General features: G+C 41.8%; 1 protein-coding gene and 1 pseudogene across 2 annotated transcripts in view; one reads left to right on the plus strand and one right to left on the minus strand.

The window, feature by feature from the left end:
* The window catches only part of LOC126272812 (aldehyde dehydrogenase, dimeric NADP-preferring-like), a 199,988-nt gene that overhangs the window by 111,996 nt on the left and 68,367 nt on the right, over nucleotides 1-19,625 (plus strand). Inside the window, exon 1 of one of the 2 annotated variants that reach the window (XM_049975999.1) lies at nucleotides 12,729-12,815. The exons of the other annotated variant lie outside the window; for it this stretch is intronic. Coding sequence (XP_049831956.1) covers nucleotides 12,770-12,815 — 46 coding nt within the window. The 5' untranslated portion in view covers nucleotides 12,729-12,769. Of the gene's footprint in view, nucleotides 1-12,728; nucleotides 12,816-19,625 lie in introns of those variants that run through there. 2 annotated transcript variants of the gene reach the window in all.
* Nucleotides 14,751-14,868, minus strand: LOC126274485 (5S ribosomal RNA; annotated as a pseudogene).

The following is a 19,625-nucleotide window of genomic DNA, read 5'->3' on the forward strand; positions in this document are numbered from 1 at the left end:
TTCACATACTTTTGAACACATTTATAACATCACAAGTATATCCTGTTAAAATTCTCCAGCATCCTTTGGTGTGGCTGTCACTAGCTTACGTAACATGCAGTGGTATATCACACAGATCACAGTGCTAAATTGCCTGAAGATGAATCCACAGTTGCTTCGAAATCGACAGGAAATAAATAAAAACAATAAATGAAGCTCAGTGTAGACAAAGTAGTCATAGAACAGACTTCATTATCTGTGATAAAAGTTCAGAGGTGTCTTTTATCTAGCAGCGCATGGAAAATGGCTAACGATGATGGTGGTGGGGATAGTGGTGGCGGTGAATGTAGAGGCAATCGATATACATCAGCGGCTTTTTCTAATGACCACGTATCAAGAACAATGAGATTGGCATTCCCGGTGCAGACATTTGAACGTAAACGTTTGCTGTGCTTAACGAAAATATTAGTGGGCTGCCACACCTCGTAAGTGATCAACTTCTGGAGCAAGTGGAGCAGTACACGACGAACCAGTCGCCTTTCGATTAAAGAAATCAGCAGCGATTTACCAGGGATGTTCAGATCCTGCAAACTTCGATGCGCCTTTCAGAACAAGAAGCAAGTGATACATAGTTAAGATGCTTTGCTGACTGAAGTTAAAGGCATCAGGCAGCAAAAAAATTCCTGCGTGCGATGTGGCGAGAGGTCTTTCACCATCTTGCAGTAGTGTCGTTGCCCCACCCGTTTCTTTTCTTACACTCAAAGAAATTCTCATCCGGCCTACATTTCCGGTGTAGGACAATGGTGCAGCGATTATCATATTCTACTTTCAGTCCCAGGAGGTCGAATTCTGTGACACACAATAAACAAACTGATCACACGGTATTAAAAGGACATAAAATACGGCGACGAGTATGTTGGAAAGTAACTCAGAGACCGCTGTATTTATTATAGCTTACATGTAATCCTCAAGTGTGGTGGAGGATACTTTGTGTACTATTGTTTTCCTTATTACCTTTTCCACTCGTGAATGGTGCGCGTTCGACATCTACATCTACGTGATTACTCTGCTATTCACAATAAAGTGCCTGGCAGAGGGTTCAATGAAGCACCTTCATGCTGTCGCTCTGCCGTTCCACTCTCGAACGGCACGCGGGAAAAACGAGCACTTTAATTTTTCTGTACGAGCCCTGATTTCTCTTATTTTGTTGTGATGATGATTTCTCCCTATGTAGATTGGTGCCAACGGAATCTTTTCGCAATCGGGGGAGAATACTGGTGATTGAAATTTCATGAGAAGACCCCGTCGCAACGAAAAACGCCTTTGTTTGAATGATTTCCACTCCAATTCACTTATCATGTCTGTGACAGTATCTCCCCTGTTTCGCGATAATACAAAACGAGCTACCCTTCTTTGTACTTTTTCGATGTCCGTCTGTCCCACCTGGTGCCGACCCCACACCGCACAGCAATACTCCAGAATAGGGCGGACAAGAGTTGAGAGTGAATGGCAGTAAACCTTCGTATGAGCACGAATTTCTCCAATTTTATGTATGTGCATAGACACTCGCGTGATATATGGTGGAGTGATATTTAGACAGAATCTTATTGAAATATATAATTTTAACAATAAATATGTAGACAAAATTATGCTTCCTTTCGGTTCTTGTTTAGGGAATTAGGGCAATCTTCTATCTATTTTCGCATAGGTAACTTTATCTGCTTCAAAGATTTACAAATATTTCGTTTATAAAATAAGGCACTGTACAAAACGGACAACGATCATTCTGTATCCGAAGAACGTAAAGATATCGGAAGGAAGGAATATCGAAGACAGAGTGAAAACTCGGTTTGGTAAAAGAAAATCAGTCGTCTTATTTTCCAGCGAACTGTCCGTTATGTGATTTAAGCGATGTGTCACGACCACGAAACATAGAAAGCGAGTTGTCTGGATGGGAATTTGAACCGGCCTCCTCCCGAATTCGGATCCAGTGCGCTACGTCTCCAGGTACACAGGAGCAGCAACGATTTCGACTGTAATTTGTAAGGGGCTGGTATTATCGCAACTGCTTAACGCCTATCAGTTGTATAGCTGTCTAAGATCACAAAACGACGATCACTCGTGTATTCATTTAGTAGAGATACCAGTTCACGTAAGACAGTTATAGGCCTGGAAATGAATGGCAAAAGATATACTAGGCGCTTCTACGAAAGTTCGTTAGTTGCCTTTTATCAGACGATTTTGGCGAGATATGTAACTTACTTACTCTTTGTGATATGTACTCAGCGCAGGCTTCCTCACAGAATGATTTCTGTTACATCCATTGTGCTTATCATTTACAAACAAAAGGTTAAGTAAACTTCAGTTTTACGTCCTCAATCGATTGATATTTCTCAGATTATTATTTAATCGAGATATATCTATTGATATTCTCAGGAAACCAAAAAATAGCCTCCTACTGAGATACTTATTCTTTGAGTTCACTTGTCACTAAAATGTGATAGTAAATATTCCTAGATGCACAAGAAAAATGGAACCTGTCGACTATGGGGTAGAGATTCCATTTTTTTGACTAACGTAGCATTTGTTTTGATACTATTGCAATTGAAATGGGCTTTGTTTTTATCTGAAAAAGTGAGTTCTTTCTGGTTACTACTATCGAAGCCGGCAATGCTTTGCAATTGCTAAACATGTATGGGCTTTGGATATACATCCTAAACTCTTTTTCCTTCCACCTTCTCTCTGCCCTTCTCCTGCCCCGATACCTCTCTTTGTTCACCTCCTCCTCCTCTCTCTCTGTGTGTATTACATCTCCCTCTTCTCTCTGTCTACCTCCTCCTCTCCCCTTTCTATCTTACTTTCTCCCCTCCCTCCATCCTCTTACCCCTTTCTCTGACCAAGAGCATTGGTCGTTGTTATTGCAAACAAAAACTTGATTGGGAATTGGTGTCGCTTAAAATGAAAGATAAATCAGTTGTGATCATTTGTGTATAGAGTATGAGAGAGAGTTATCCAGCTGCTGGATATGCGAGAATAGTGAGTTCAGAGACAGTATTTCACTTCGCTGTAATCTGCGACTGGGTGAGACCACAAGATTATGCACGATTCAGATTCCGTAGTAGTAGTCTAACCATAAACCGATAAACAATAAAGATAACGTTCTTGTTTTCGGTTAAACTGTAGGGAGCAAGAAAAGAAAGCACGTTGTTGTGTACATAATTTTTTTTTTAAATAATATAAGAAGAACATATATGGAGGAAATAATTAGTCTCTTGAAATAAGACAGTCTTGGTTGCAAAACGAGACTGTCTTATTTCAAGAAATCCATAATCAGCTGTTGTACCAGGCGCCCAGCATGGGATGGAACCTTTTTTAATAATTTGTCTAATGGTTTAAATGCAAATGTCCTACTGTCGTAGCTGAAAGTAATGTGAGAAAGGAATCGAAAGAGCACATTTTCACAGCACAGCATTGTCTTTCTCGCAGATGGTTTTGACAGAAAACGTGCACAATTTTGTTAAGAAAAAAAAGTTAATAGCCTATGGTATGACTGTCTGAATGTTTATTAGGGTACCGTGTAAAAATGTGAAATAAATCGATCAAGCAACTTTTTGAAATTTTTTGTAACTACCTTTCCCCTTTACAAAATACACAAATATTTGTATATTACACATTTTAAAACGTATGAATCCTATGTTTGTACGAAGGTTAATATGAGTATCGTGAAAAAAATGGAAGTAAAACAATCAAGTACTTTTCGAGATTTTTGGTAACACTGTTAAACAATATTTTGTCTTTGTATAGTCTTGTGTTGGTGATACAGTGTAGCGCTCTTCAAAACCTTTGTCACCTACCGCGTTCACAGGAATGTAAGAGTATTTGCATGACAATGGAGCCAAAAAAAAAAATTCAGTGACAGATGACATAGCAGTTAATTTACATCAGACGCTATGACTTACCGTAAGAGGGGCCGAACGAGCGTTCTCCTTACAAGTACAATTGAAACAAGGTAAACAAATTCTTACTATAAACCTAAATATTTGTTCCTTTCTGCAACGTACCTCTTGATTTCTACGTTGGGATTTATCAAATGTACAGTCTGCTCAACGTGGACTGTGTGAGTTAAACAGGCTAGATACTTTTTTGACATTCATTCTTCCCACTCGATACTCCAATCACACAAGAACCATTAGACTGAATCACTCTGCAGGTTTAACCTAGGTCCAATATGTATCTCATATAATTAAAGGTATTTCGATTACGCTACAGAAGTTTCGCTAAGAAACCCTTACACGTCCTCCCCAAGCCTTTTCCATATTTTTGGAGACGAAAGACATTTGTTGCTATCGATTTGCTTCGGACGAAGAGGTTTACACGAGGATATAGTTATGATTTCGTAGGCAGCAGTTTTTTTTTTTTCATCTAGGCACTGACCGTATTGTCTCACAGTGGGATAAACGTACTAACAGTTTACGGCGATTGCTTTTTAAATAGTAACATTTTCCTTACTCTTTTCCGTTGTCTGGGGGTGGTAAGCCACGTCATGGGAAAGAACAACTTTCTTTAGACAGAATGTTCTCTGATGCTTCCCAGCAGCGCTAGATATCGCTTGAGACTGTTTATCCCTCTGTAGGCAATTTGTGGCGCTCGTAAGCAATATGAGTTGCCTATCATTTGTTGCGCATGAAAGGCGATAGGCTAAGCAAAATTCAATTCCTGATTCGCTTTAAAAAAATCTTTGTCCGCTTTGAAACACCCATTCCTATGGTTTTCTTGTTGACAACCATTCTGTCAGTTAAGTAGGGTAGGTAGCATGCTGCACATCTGGTTTGCAGTTCCTGCTACTTTGGTGAAATCTATTCGTCCCAGGGCCGGCAAATGCTAAAGGTCGCCTGGCATCGCTGGGAAACATCAACGAAAATTTTCTAGGCTAACAGAAGTTGTTCCCTATGAAGCCATCTATCACCGTAGATGTCCGTCGCAAAGATTTTGAAACACCTATTGTTTATATACGTGGTGCCACTCCTAAAAGTCGCCAGGTGCATTTTCTCTGGTGTTTCGGCAGATATCTGCGATTTCGTTTTTGCAATGTGTATATGAAATGGGACGAAAAATGCAGCACATCACATCACATTAAGTGCGACTCCCAGTGTGAACGTAAAGCGCCAGTTTCCCCCTACAGAAAAAATTATTTTAAAGCGGAATTTTACGTGCCAATTCTGTAGATAGGGACCCAAATTAATCTAGAGATTAATCTTTAGTGTTAAGTATTAAGAGGAACAGTAACAAAGCAATAACCAGAAACCATCAGCTATTCGTTGTGCCGCTCCTGCCCTGGGCTGTCTGCTACCCCAATGTAGCAGCGCTACTCGTTCGCTGTTGAAGTACTGTTTATTCTTCACATTTTTCTGTCCATCTTAACACTAGAGACAGTGCGCCTGACAGCTCTTATGAGAGAAACCTATATTGGCCGAGAGGTTCTAGGCGCTACAGTCCATGCTGCTGCAAACGTCGTCGAACTGTTCGTGCGCCGGCCGATGTGGCCGTGTGGTTCTAGACGCTTCAGTTTGGAACCGAGCGACCGCTACGGTCGCAGGTTCGAATCCTGCCTCAGGCATGGATGTGTGTGCTGTCCTTAGGTTATTTAGGTTTAAGTAGTTCTAAGTTCTAGGGGACTGATGACCTCAGATGTTAAGTCCCATAGTGCTCAGAGCCATTTGAACCATTTGAACCTATATATATTGCTTATGCAGAAACTATATACAGGGTGTTCTCAGAGTCTTTTGCGATGACAGGTTTCAATAAAATCTTGTTGGTTTATGAGCTGCGTCCACAGTGACCATCTCTGTGGAAGTGTATATTTTAACCCCAAATGTCTCCCCTTATTAAGTCCCCATTTGTATCGCCTTTTATATTTCTCATTTTCATCTTTTTATTAAATGTATCACTCGGCTGAAGAGTGGCGGATTGTGCCGCTGCCAGCCCTCAACTGGCCATATTGGACCAGGGAACGAAATTACAATAAAGATAAAAACAAAAAAATAAGCTGCATCTCTTCGCATAAAGCACTTAATCTTTCGATAGTAGTCCCTGCCATCGCCATCAGGAGCTAAAACCACTTAGTCAGTGATCTTAACTACTGAAGACGATGGCGCTGACAGTTATCAAAATCTCTAGTGTTTTACTCGAAATGACGTGGCATGCAAACCAAGAAGATTTTATTGATATATAAAGGGAGTTAAAAAATATTCGACACTTTAAGAAGCGGTAATGTGGACCAAAACTAGTAAAAAATTTCGATGCACGTGGGATCCTAAATCCATACCTTAAGAGCTATGAGCAGTTATTCATCTTCGCTACTGTAAAGCACAACTCTTCTACTGCAATCTCTTTGCTATTACGAACGACCTACAGAATGCAGAAAACAAACGAGTAAACAAATGAGAACATATTAATATGTTACTGTGAAGCAACAAAGCTTTTTAATGTAATCTCTTTGTTGTTAGATAAGACTGCACTTGCGAAACATCGCTAAATGATGTCCTCAAAATAGTGTCCATTCATGGTAAAGCATGCTTCTGTTCGGCGTCTTAGTGAATCATGCACACCCAGAGAAGATCCATGTTGGTCTCGGTTACTCTGGCAGGCACTGACGAAGCGTTCCTGTAGTGTTTGTACATCAGTAATGGAGCTTGCACGCACCAAAGATTTCGAATGTTTATCATTTTCTGTGGGGAACGATAGACTCCCATTTTACTGGTAAGTGCAAATTTTCTGTGGAGAACAATAGACTCCCATCATGCTGATAAGTGCAAAGATAAGACTGCACTGCAAAAGCATATCACAAACTTACCAAAAGACAGCGTGGTTTCATTAGAACTAACATATACGCTGCACTTACCCAGAACTGTGAATATGGCTTACAGTACCAACACTAACAGATTCATGGACAACAACAAAAGAATGTTTCCTAATTTGTTTATTGCATTCTGTAGGTTTTCCGTGACAACAAAGAGTTTGCGGTAGAGGAGATATGTTTCACAGTAGCGAAGATGAACAAGTACTCATAGATCTTAAGGTAAGCACTCCAGAGCCCATGTCTACTGGACATTTTTGATTTGTTTTGTCCCTTAGTTCCAACTCTCCAAAGTTGGTATACAGTTTTTTAACGCTCATTCTGAGTACAATATGGGAGTACTGTCGTCAATGAAGAATTTCAATGCTTACTATTTAAAGCAAGTTAAATAAACAAAAAAGAAGGAATTGCACGTACGACGAAATGTACCAGGAACTGACTGAAACGAGGTCGGTGCGACCATACTTGGCAGCCTTGTGCGACAGCTGCTAGGCTGCTTCCACCGCCACCTCTGAGTTTAACCAGACAGGATCAAGAGTGTTTAATTTCAGTGGTCTAATGTATGACATACAGGGTGTCCAGAAAAGGACTCCCTGATTGCAAAATTAAATATCTCGAAAACAAAGATCGATAGAGGAATGCAGTAAACGGTGTGTTTATTGTGAAAGCTGTAAGAAGTTTATACAGCAGTTTGAAATAATTGTTACAAAAGCTGCTAACAGATGGCGCTGTAATCGCCATACGTAATGCCTAGTATAAATAGTGATCCGAAGCCCAGAGCGATCAGTTCCACTATTGAAATGTGAAAGGAGGTTAGCGTACCGAAGGAAGAGATTAAAACCACGTGCTCCATTGAACAATGCGTTTTTCTGGTGATAGAGTACCACAGTTTAGAAGAGAGTCCTACGGCAACTAGGCGAAGTTTTCAAGCACGATTTAATGTTCCAGAAGGACCCGATGCGAAAACCATTCGTACGCCCATCGCAAAATTTCAACGAACAGGCAGGATAACTGATGATCTAGTGGGGCATGTTGGCCGCAAGGAAACCGCAGTTACGCCTGAAAATATCGCCACTGTTTCTGGAATTATTCAGCGAAATCCAATGTCATCCGTCCGTAGAATTGCATCTGAGACTGGTTTGAAGCGTTCCAGCACGCAGAAAATCTGACAAGGAGACTACACATGTTTCCATTCAAAATTCAAATGCTCCAGGCCATACCCGTACGAGCTGTGCAACAAAGGGTTGCCTTTGCTAATCAGATGCTCACAATGATTGATAGTGAAGGATTTGATGCTAGCTGCATCTGGTTTACAGATGAAGCACACTTCCACCTGAATGGATACGTGAATAAGCAGAACTGGCGAGTTTGGGGTTCCGAAAAGCCATATTGGTGTGAAGCGAAACCCCTGTATTCTCCTAAAGTTACTGTGTGGGCTGCAGTATGCAGCAGAGGCATATTGGCCCTTTTTTCATTCGAGAAACAGTCACTTGTGTACGTTACGTTGCAATTTTGTAACACTTTGTCGCCACACAGCAAGCGTTAGAGGATCGACCAGGTACTGAATGGTTTATGCAAGATGGAGCCCGACCACATCGGACCGAACAAGTGTTTCGCTTTCTTGAGGATAACTTCGGGAATCGAGCCATTGCTTTGGAATATCCCAAATTTACTGGTGCAGGCATGGATTGGCCTCCATATTCGCCGGATTTGCCTCCCTGTGACTTTTTTTTTGTGGGGCACAGTGAAAGACATGGTCTACCCGAAGAATCCCGCCTCTCTGGACGAGCTTGAATCGGCGATCTCTGTGGCATGTGAATCCATTTCGGTTCAGACACTACGAAATGTGATGGCGAATTTTATTCTTCGTTTGCGCCACCTCTGTAGTGCCAGTGGTGAACATTTTGAAAACATTGTGATGTGATTGTTTGCAAAGATTGTTTTCATACGATTATTTCACTTATGTATGCTGATACGAGCTGTACAGCGTACAGCGCCATGTGTTAGCAGCTTTTGTAACTATTATTTCAAACTGCTGTATAAACTTCTTACAGCTTTCACAATAAACATACCGTTTACTGCATTCCTCTATAGATCTTTGTTTTCGGGATATTTAATTTTGAGATCAGGGAACCCTTTTCTGGACACCCTGTACCATATCATTTTGCTGAAAATTCGAATGCTAGTATTTGCAAAATGAGATGCACCTGATGTGTTGTTCTCACGCAGTTGGCCACAAGGCCAATGTACAAAATGATTCCAACCATCATGTAATAGATGTTTAGTGAACGAACTGTGCATTTCTTAAATATAAAAATACGTTTTACCTTTAAACTTATATTAGAAGTAACGCGAATTGCAAGCATTTTATTGGCAGTTGATTCCACAGTCATAATGAGTTGTTTAAAACCGTGGAGGTAAAAAAGAAGGAAGGTGTCACTACAGACTTGCTGTAAGTTGTTTGAAAGCTAGAGTGGGTGGGCCCTGCCGCCATTTTAAGTAGCCAAAAACATTAACAGACTACGGTTTACGATTGCTTCTTGTTCATTATTTCTGTCGTGTGCATGCATTAACTGTTTTAAATACTAAAAATGCCTACATGAATAACATGGTGTCAGGAACACAATTTCGAAAGTTTTTCTGTTCTTGACTGCGTGTTTGCTCTAATAACACGACACATTTGACCTCGTTAATGTAACTTGCTTTTGTTCATATATTTCGAATGACCGAGACGAGAAGGATTTCACATGAAGAGGATGCTGCCGTAATGCATTTTATTTCTCTTTTACTATATTTGTATCGATAGCAAATGAAGCTGAAACTACGAAACTTCAGCTTGTTAGCTTACTGGTACTGATTCTTGTTCGTCACATTTTCAGCTTTCATCTCGTATGCCCAACATTATTAATGTTCACGTTTGCGAAAAACTTCCATACGAGTTCTTTTCTAGCCCATAAACTTGTGAAATGAGGAAACAAGCAAGGCATGCTATCATATCTTGTGCATATCAGCAAAGTGAACGATTGTTGAAATGTCAAAGAAACAGAACTGCATAGTGGTGTACGTCCATGGAGAATAGTGTTCTTGTTTTATTAGTTCGCTGTAGTTTACACATTTCCTCACTTTGAAGACTTATTTATGGTTCAAATGGCTCTGAGCGCTATGGGACAACTTCTGAGGGTATCAGTCCCCTAGAACGTAGAACCACCTAAACCTAATTAACCTAAGGACATCACACACATCCATGCCTGAGGCAGGATTCGAACCTGCGACCATAGCGAAGACTTATTTATGATGCCCCATTCAACGTGTGGGCAGTAATAGCAATTTACAGGGTAAAAAAAGATATAATTTTTTAAACATCTTCCAGCATTGTGGAATACTATAAAAGTGATTAAGGTAATGGTATCAAACGCTTAAGACACCATAAAATGGATATTTTGCTTTAACATGTATGTATGTTATATTTTTTAGTAATGATTCCCTAATCTGTGTAAGATGCAGGCCTGCCTTTCCAACGGTAGCCTGTTTCTTTTCCCAGAATATTTCTCGCCAGTAAGTCCGCCAGTTTTTCAGGAATAACGAAACACAGTACAACTGGGAACGTACATCTACTTTCATCATCTGTTTCATTTTACTTTTGAATTTCATTTTGAGTATATAAGCCTATACCATGTTGTGTGATATACCAGTAGTAAGTTAGTTACTTGGTTAGTTTGATGTTGCATGTATCATTTGTGCGATAAATCGTAATGATGTGGAACGAGTTATTGTGTACTCACCCCTTTTTTTTCTACCAGTAGTAAGGTAGTTACTTGGTTAGTTTGATGTTGCATGTATCATTTGTACGATAAATCGTAATGATGTGGAACGAGTTATTGTGTACTCACGCCTTTTTTTTGTTGTAAATATGCCTCCATGCTGGTCATTTTAGTTTTATTAGTTTTTTAAAAAAAATTAAAGACAGACAGACGTTAGTCCGTAATTCGTACCCATCACCATTTGCACATTACAGTAACAGATAATCTTCTGCGGAATAGGATGAATTGTCAAAGAGAAACGTTTTCAGTTTTGTTTCAAATTTTATTTTGCTGTCGTCGGGTATTTTATATCAATGGGTAAGTGATCAAAACTTTTGGTTGTAGCATTGTGAACCTCTGTTTGTGCTACAGATAACCTTAATGTTGCGTAATGGGCGTCATTTTTTTCTTCTGGCATTGTAATCATCTACGACATTGTTCCTGTTGAAGTACAGAGAATTATTTACAACAGCTTCATGAGGGAATAACTATGCTGTGAAACGGATAGATTGTTGTTCACTTGTCACCCGTCCTAGGAATCGATTTGTCGATATTGAAATGGCAGAAAATTGGTCCCTGGTATTTCAAGACCTTCTCATAAAATTTGGAGTAGTTACTGTACGCGACGCGAATAGGGGACTTACGTTTATATATGCACAGAGAAACTATTTATTAAAACATTTTTATTTGCTTACTACAACATGACTACAACTAACATTTTATGTTTTCTTGCAGTAACATGCGTCTATTGTGCTTTTGACGGATCATCAATGCAAAGTGTCTTCAAATGGCGGAAGATGTTTTTATGTAATATCATTACAATTTAACACGCTTCAGATTTTTTAAAACTTTACTTGCACTCTGAATCCTTGCTTCTGGCCAAATTTCGTGATTCTAAGTCCATGGGAAGCACCCTACAGGTTCCGATAAGAGAGTTTTCGGGTATCAAAGTATGTGACATAAACGGCCATATATTTTGATTGAACTGACTTAGAAGCTTAAAATTTATACACTGCCAAGGGACTGTAGCCTGTAGTATATGACAGCAGTTTGAACTTGATATCTCTACCCGTTCCTGAGAAAAAGGTTTCTTAACAATCGCATGGACAGACAGGCAGCAGATGGAAAACAAAGTGCTCCTACAATGGTTCCGTTTTTCCTGATTGAGGCACGGACCTATAAAATTGGCAGTTTTGGAATCGTGCTCTCTGTCAGATAAATTTCTGCGGGTGCGAAGAACCTTACAACTAACTCAGTAGAGAGTAAGAGTACCTTCACTATGAATTCCGATCTAAAATGGAGCGCCGGCTAGTGTGACCGAGAGGTTCTAGGCGATTCAGTCTGGAACCACGCGACCGCTACGGTCACAGGTTCGACTCCTGCCTCGGGCATGGACGTGTGTGATGTCCTTAAGTTAGTTAGGTTTAAGTAGTTCTATGTTCTAGGAGACTGATGACCTCAGATGTTAAATCCCATAGTGCTCAGAGCCATTTGAACCATTTACAATGGAGCTAGAAAACGTCTTTGTTGGAATCACTGTCCAGGTTATCTTGGGAAATCCGAGGAAAAAAAAATCTGCTTTTGGTAATTTTGCGGAAACATTTTGTGAATGGCTCTGTACGAAAAATGTCACGTTGCACCACGATTCGGCGTCCACAATTCGCAGTAGGTCCCTGTGTAATTGGATAAGTAAGTCAATTCAAAGATCGAGGAAAGGGAATGGTATACTATCTCAAACAAGACCACGCGCATTGAAGCACTGCTGTGTGTTCAGGAGTGAGGACACCTTCAGTTAGCCCTAAGTTTCTTATGAGCGAATTTGAGTTGTAAGGTTGTTAACCCGCGCCTGGCCTCTCAACATAATGTCCATTGTCTCGATTACAGTAGCGCACGATCTTGCCGCAATTCAGGTCGTTAGTTCCAGAGACACTGCAGTTGACACGTGGCATGAAATTTTAATAGTCGAGACTATCTGGGTCCGGCGAACTGAAATGCCTTGTGAGAGGGGGAAGGGAGGGGGGCGGGGAGGGGGGGGGGGGAGTCGCCCGCCGAGTCCCGAACTGTCCGGTAATTACGCCAGCGATATGCCACGGACAGCCGCCGCGGTGGAGTCGGCAGTCAGTCGCGAACTGCCATGGCTGGCGTGCGCATTCACGTCGCATCCGCGGCGGCCACTCAAGGTAGGCGGTGCACACTACAATGTCGTCGACTCCGTCCGACCCGATCACCTACGCGCTGTTATAGTGTGGCCAACATAAGAGACAATGCTAAAGTGTCCCAGTTGTTAGAAGAAAGTTCAGTTTACACTAAAATGTGATTGCGATGTCTCGATAACGTGTCTGAAAGGCATTACGTTATGTCTTACAGCTGATAGTACATTTACTCTACATCAGTATCTAAAACCAACTAACGGAAACGTCCGAGTGTTGTTAAGCTGATGTTACCAGCACTGGGTGTTCTGAGGAGTGTTCTTTGTTTCAAAAATTTCGCTGATACCTGCGGAGACTTGTTCAACTCGGCTAGTAAGTGTGAATGCCACAACGAGCCATCGATGGCTTCAAGGCGATTCCAGTGGGTCGAGGCGATGATGATATCCTGGGACCCCGCGAGAGAGGTTCACTCGGTGGATTAGGGGTTTGTACATTTTGTAACAGTGTTGGTACCACGTTGACACTACTAAGAAAATTTATTTCGCACTTTGTACTTAGCCTGGTTCGCGACTGGTCTGAAAACGTTTTAGACCGGCAGAACGTAGCACAAAGTACTTTCTGTAAATATCAACACACTCACTCCGCTGCAGAGTGAAAGTTTCATTCTGGAAGCATCCCACAGTCTGTGCCTAAGCCATATCTCCGCTATATCCTTTCTTCCAAAGTGCTAATCTTCCAAGTTTCGCATGAGAACTTCTGTGAAGTCTGGAAAGTAGGAGACGAGGTTATGGCGGAAGTAAAGCTGAGGATAGGTTGTGAGTCGTGCTCAGTTAGCTTAGACGCCGGCATGGTAGCTCAGCGTCTTCGGCCAGAGAGTTCGCTGGTCTCTGTAATAAAAAATGTGTGTGAAGGGGCCGACAGCGATTTTCAATGGGTGTCATGTGACGTCCGCTACGACCAGATACAAGGAACAAATTGCATTTAAAAAAGTCGGTAGAACGGTTGCTCGCAAAAGGCAAAGGTCCCGAGTTGGAAACTGGATCCGGGGCTCTGTTTTGATTCGCCAGGAAGTTTAATGTATTTAAAGATCATCATTGCTTTAACTTAATGTTAATCCACAACGTGGTCAGTTGACCGTAACTGGTTGATAAATGCACTGGTTATGCGTACCATTCTGTAAGAACATACGTTATGCAGCGTAGAGAGTTGTCTACAGACGGGAAAGTAATTTCAGGCATTTCCCAGGAAATTGTGAAACGACTGTTATTGGTCGTGCAGTATCTCATTAATGGTATCACACTTCCATCAGTACAAACTCTGACTGTTCTTACACCACACAGTCACCTGTGAGAAAGTATTAACCGAAAAAAATGTGTTAATACCCATCCATATATGAACAAAATATCAACCTAGTACGAAGCTTTTAATGCAGATAAATGTGTGCACATTACAAGACGAGAAAACATCATAGTCCCTTATTATAGTGTTAAAGAGTCACTGATGGCGCTGTTAATGTCGTATGCAGCAAGTAACAGAATGGCGTTTTAAAAAGTTGGGAGACTGTAGTGGGTGAAGTTTCGATATAAAGTACCTATAACTGGAAATGTGAAATAAAGTTTCTGCAACACTATGCACTTCCTATACATTCGCTAGGCTAAATGAAACACCAGAATACTGTGGTTCGGAAAACGTCTATTCGTAGTAGAGTACAATCAAATATTGTAAACCGAATCCCTACCGCTTCACTAAAAACTAAACTAAATTCCGTCCGAACAGGCCTTGGAAGGCTCAACGGTACCGACCGCGGCCGTGTCATGCTCAGGCCACAGACGTCATTTGGTGCGGATATGGAGAGGCATGTGGTCAGCACACCGCTCTCCCGGCGGCATGTTTGCGAGATCAGAGCCGTTCTTCTCAATCAAGTAGCTCCTCAGTTTGCCTCACAAGGGCTGAGTGCATCCCGTTTGCCAACAGCGCTCGGCAGACCGGACGGTCACCCACCCAAGTACTAGCCCACCCCTACAGCTCTTAACTTCGGTGATCTGACGGGAACCGGTGTTACCACTGCGGCAAGGCCGTTGGCTTCGCTTCACTAATGTAGAGTAAATTTCAATGTCACAATGCTTAACTCCGTTACATAATGCGCAGCGAAGAACCACGTTTTGTCCGATTCTCTGTAAGATTCCGCGCTCTCGTCTGATGGTACCAACTGCGGTAAAGATGCTCTCAGTGATCTCAGGTACTGTTCCTAGTGGTGCTGAGTACACAAGTTGTCTATGAGGTGTGACTCGACCATCAAAGTGCGCTGGAGCACCATCGTTATGAAACCACAAACTAGTGCGCAGTTTCAAGATAACGTTCTCCAAAAGTTGAAGCGAGACGTTGTTCAGGAAGTTCAAATGCCATGCACCCTTCAACATGGTGTGATGTGTGGTCCAGTAAGGTGATCTCCAAGAATTCTGGCCCAAATGTTCACTGAGCATCTCAGCTGTTAACTTCTCATACATGTAGTGCGTAGATTGTCAACAGCCCAATGTTGGCAATATAAACTTTATTCCACATTTACGGCTTCAGGTTCCTTATATAAAAACGATTTAAATTCCATCCCCTACAGTCCCCCAAATTTTTAAAACGTCCTTCTGTTATAACCTGTATATACTAAGGAGCAACGCTCTTTCGGGAGTGGGAAGTGGAGGAGGAGGAGGAGGAGATTAGAGTTCAACGCCCCGTCGACAACCCGGTCTTTAGAGACGGAGCGCAAGCTCGGATTGGGGAAGGATGGGGAAGGAAATCGACCGTGCCCTCTCAGAGGAACCATCCCAGCATTTGCCTGAAGCGATTTAGGGAAATCCCGGATAACCTAAATCTGGATGGCCGGACGCGGGTTTGAACTGTCGTCCTGAATGCGAGTCCAGTGTGCTAGCCACTGCTGTGGGAAGTGGAACGATGACAAAAATACAGTATGTTTATGAATGATATTGCTCAGACCAAGATTGATTAAGTGTGTAGGATCCATATGCGCTCGTCCTAACTGAAAGGAAGCAAAGGTTAGGTTTTAACAGTCAGTCGACAATGAGATCATTGGAGATGGAGCACACCATTTGCCTGGAGCGATTTAGGGAAATCACGGAAAACCAAGGTCCGTAAGCTGGGATTTGAACCGGCGTCCTCCCTAATGTGAGTTCAGTGTGCTAACCACTGTGCCTTCTGGATCGGTTGCTAACTGGAGGTAGCAAGGGAGTGAAGAGTAGACAGCGCTTGCCTCGGGCGGGAGAAATGCTGAAAAATTGCAACTAACGAACACTTGGAAGAAATCACCTTGTTAGAAAATTCCAGAATGATATCTGAAAAGTTATCCACACTTACGCAGTGCGGCAATAGAGACAGCAGAGATGAAATTGGACAAATAACACTACGCTTGAGGATACGTAAGCCATGATCCTCCTGTAGAGAAAAGGAAGATCAGGGTTGAACGTACCGTCGATCCTCCTGTAATCTATGGTACAGTAAAAGTAGTCTCTGCGATCATTCGCATAGTACAGATGCAGTGTTACCTCCCAACAGATAAATTATATAATAACTTCCCAACAGTAAAAAATATAATTATATAATTCACATTCAGTGTAGCTGCCCAACAGGTAAATTCCGTAACCTACCAATAATACATTGTGACTAACGTCCGAATAAAGTAACCTTTCAATAATTAACTGACTGTGAATCTTAACTGGTGAATTTGGACGTCAGCAGTGCTGAGTCATGGCCCTGAAAGATCATTCTGAATAAATTGAAATTCTTACCTCAATAAGCTCGCCGGATAACGCATATATATCTGCTTCTATAAGAAATTTTTCTGGCATAGCCCTGTGCAATGCTAGCCGATAGATTTGTCATGTATAAAATGAAATAACTGATTTTGCTTTACAATAATCGGGATGACCATGGATTGGAGAAATAAGTAAATTCTTTAAATCGTGATGAATGATTGTCAAAAGTTAATTTTTATAGGAAAGATTATTATTAAGAGGTTTTTTAAAAACATTTACATGGGACTTGATATAACAAAAATACATATGCGCGACGCTGCTTTAACCTTATACTACAACGCTCAGGCACCGCCATCGCTCCCCACGACTGGCCAAGCCAACTCCATACACACGACTCATAGCTACTACTTACTGCTAGCGCTACAGACACTGCTCTTACTGCATACAACACTGCTCTCTGGTCTGAGATTCTCTTATAGCTTACCTATTGCAGGCAGCGCATGAGCAATCCATCGAAATTACATCTTCTCGAGTGCGCTAGCAACAAATTCCTTAATCATGGATCTCTTACAGCAGTATAGAAAACTAATCGTCTGATTAATGAGATATACATACAGTAGTTAAAAGATTAAACCTGAGGGAAGTAAGTGGGCTTACAATTATTTATCGCGAAGAAAAATTCAGTTGTGCGTAGTTTACATTAAAAAGAAAATAAAACACCAAACTCTTAGTATTGTCAGCTACATTTAGCTGCACTCTAAAGCATGAAAAGTCAGCAGCTGTTATCGTTTGTACAATCCCTTCTCCCCACCCCTCCAAGGGCTGGTCTCCACCACACAGACAGACTTATCAGTTCAGTTTCAAAAAATAGGGGATACCGACTAGTAGCAAGTGTAGAACCATTTGTCATGAAATATCGAAACAGGTTCGTCATGATGGTACAGCCAACCATCGTCTCTGAAATGTTTCTCTAATGTAAGCAGTGCATAATGCTGCAAAATCGTTTCTTATCCTGCCGCATTTACCATTTACTTAAGCGCAATAAGGCAACCGTAAACAAGCCACAAAAAACACACCCAAACCATAACACAAAGTCCTCTGTACCTCACTGTTGGCACTACACGTGGTGGCAGGTAAGTTCTCCACTCGTTCCCCAAACACAAACCCTTCCATACTGCCGCAGGCAGGGCCGGTATATGGCCTAAGCGACAAAAGCCGCAGCTTGGGGTGCTAAGCTGAGAGGGGCGCCAGATGCGCCACAACTATAAGTTTCCTGTGCAAAAAAAAGGTTCAATTGGCTCTAAGCACTATGGGACTTAATCTGAGGTCATCAGTCCCCTAGACTTAGCACTACTTAAACCTAACTAACCTAAGGACATCACACACTCACACTTCCATGCCCGAGGCGGGATTCGAACCTGCGACCGTAGCAGCAGCGTGGTTCCGTACTGAAACGCCTAGAACCGCTCGACCACAGCGACCGGCTTTCCTATACCCGACGTATTACAATTAGGTGCGTACGCCAGGGGTGTCAAATGGAGAGTGGCGCCCGAGTGGAAGATCTGTATACATTGACGAAAATCAGAGCGAAAACTGACTCAAGTGAAACTGTACAAAGAAAAACGGGGCGGGGGAGGAGCGACAGTTGTAAGTCACATCATGAATTACCTCGAAGAAAACGGCCTATTGACACGCAATTAACAAGGATTTACTAAACATAGTTCTTGTGAAACACAACTAGTTCTTTTCTCGCGAGAAGTGTTGAGTGCTATTGACAAGGAATATCAAATTGTTCCGTATTTCTGGATTTCCGGAATGTTTTTGATCCCGTCCCACACAAGCGGCTTTTAGTGAAATTGCGAGCTTGTGGAATGTCGTCTCAGTTATGTGACTGGATTCGTGATTTCCTGTCAGAGAGGTCACAGTTCGTAGTAATTGACGGAAGGCTATCAAGTAAAACAGATGTGAAGTGATTTATGGTGTTCCCCAAGTTAGTGTTATAGGTCCTTTGCTGTTCCTTATATATATAAACAATTTGGGAGACAATCTGAACATCCGTCTTACGTTGTTTGCATATGACGTTATCGTTTATCGACTAGTAAAGTTCAAAAAATCAAGTGGCTCTGAGGACTATGGGACTCAACATCTTAGGTCATAAGTCCCCTAGAACTTAGAACTACTTAAACCTAACTAACCTAAGGACATCACACACACCCATGCCCGAGGCAGGGTTCGAACCTGCGACCGTAGCAGCCCTGCGGTTCCGGACTGCAGCGCCAGAACCGCACGGCCACCGCGGCCGGCGACTAGTAAAGTCATCAGAAGACCAAATAAATTGGAAAATGATTTAGAAAAGATATCTGTATGGTGCGAAAATTGGCAACTGAGCCTAAGTAACGAAAAGTATGAGGTCATCCACATGAGTGCTAAAAAGATTACGTTAAACTTCGGTTACACGATGAATCAGTCAAATCTAAAGGCACCACATTCAACAAAATATCTAAGAATCACAACTACGAACAACTTAAATTGGAAGGAAGAGATAGAAAATGTTGTGCGGAAGGCTAACCAATGACTGCGTTTTATTGGCAGAACAATTAGAAAATGTAACAGATCTACTATGGAGACTGCCTCCACTACGCTTGTGTGTCCTCTTTTAGAATACTGCTGCTCGGTGTAGGATCCTTAGCAGGTAGGATTGACGGAATAGATAGAAAAAGTTCAAAGAAGGGCAGCGCGTTTTGTACTACCACGAAATAGGGGAGAGAGTGTCACTGAAATGATACAGGATTTCGGGTGGACATCATTAAAACAAAGCCGTTTTTGTTGCGGCGGAATCTTCTCACGACATTCCAATCACCATCTTTCACTTCCGAATGCGAAAATATTTTGTTGACACCGATTTACACAGGGAGAAACGATCACCATGGTAAAATAAGGGAAATCAGAGCTCATAGGAAAAGACTATGTGTTCTTTCTTTCCGCGAGATATATGAAACTGGAACAACAGAGAATTGTGAAGGTGGTTCGATGAGCCCTCTGCCAGGCACTCAAATGTTTTTTGCGGAGTATCCAT

The sequence above is a fragment of the Schistocerca gregaria genome, chromosome 5 (assembly GCF_023897955.1).
Source record: "Schistocerca gregaria isolate iqSchGreg1 chromosome 5, iqSchGreg1.2, whole genome shotgun sequence".
Classification (NCBI taxonomy): domain Eukaryota; kingdom Metazoa; phylum Arthropoda; class Insecta; order Orthoptera; family Acrididae; genus Schistocerca; species Schistocerca gregaria.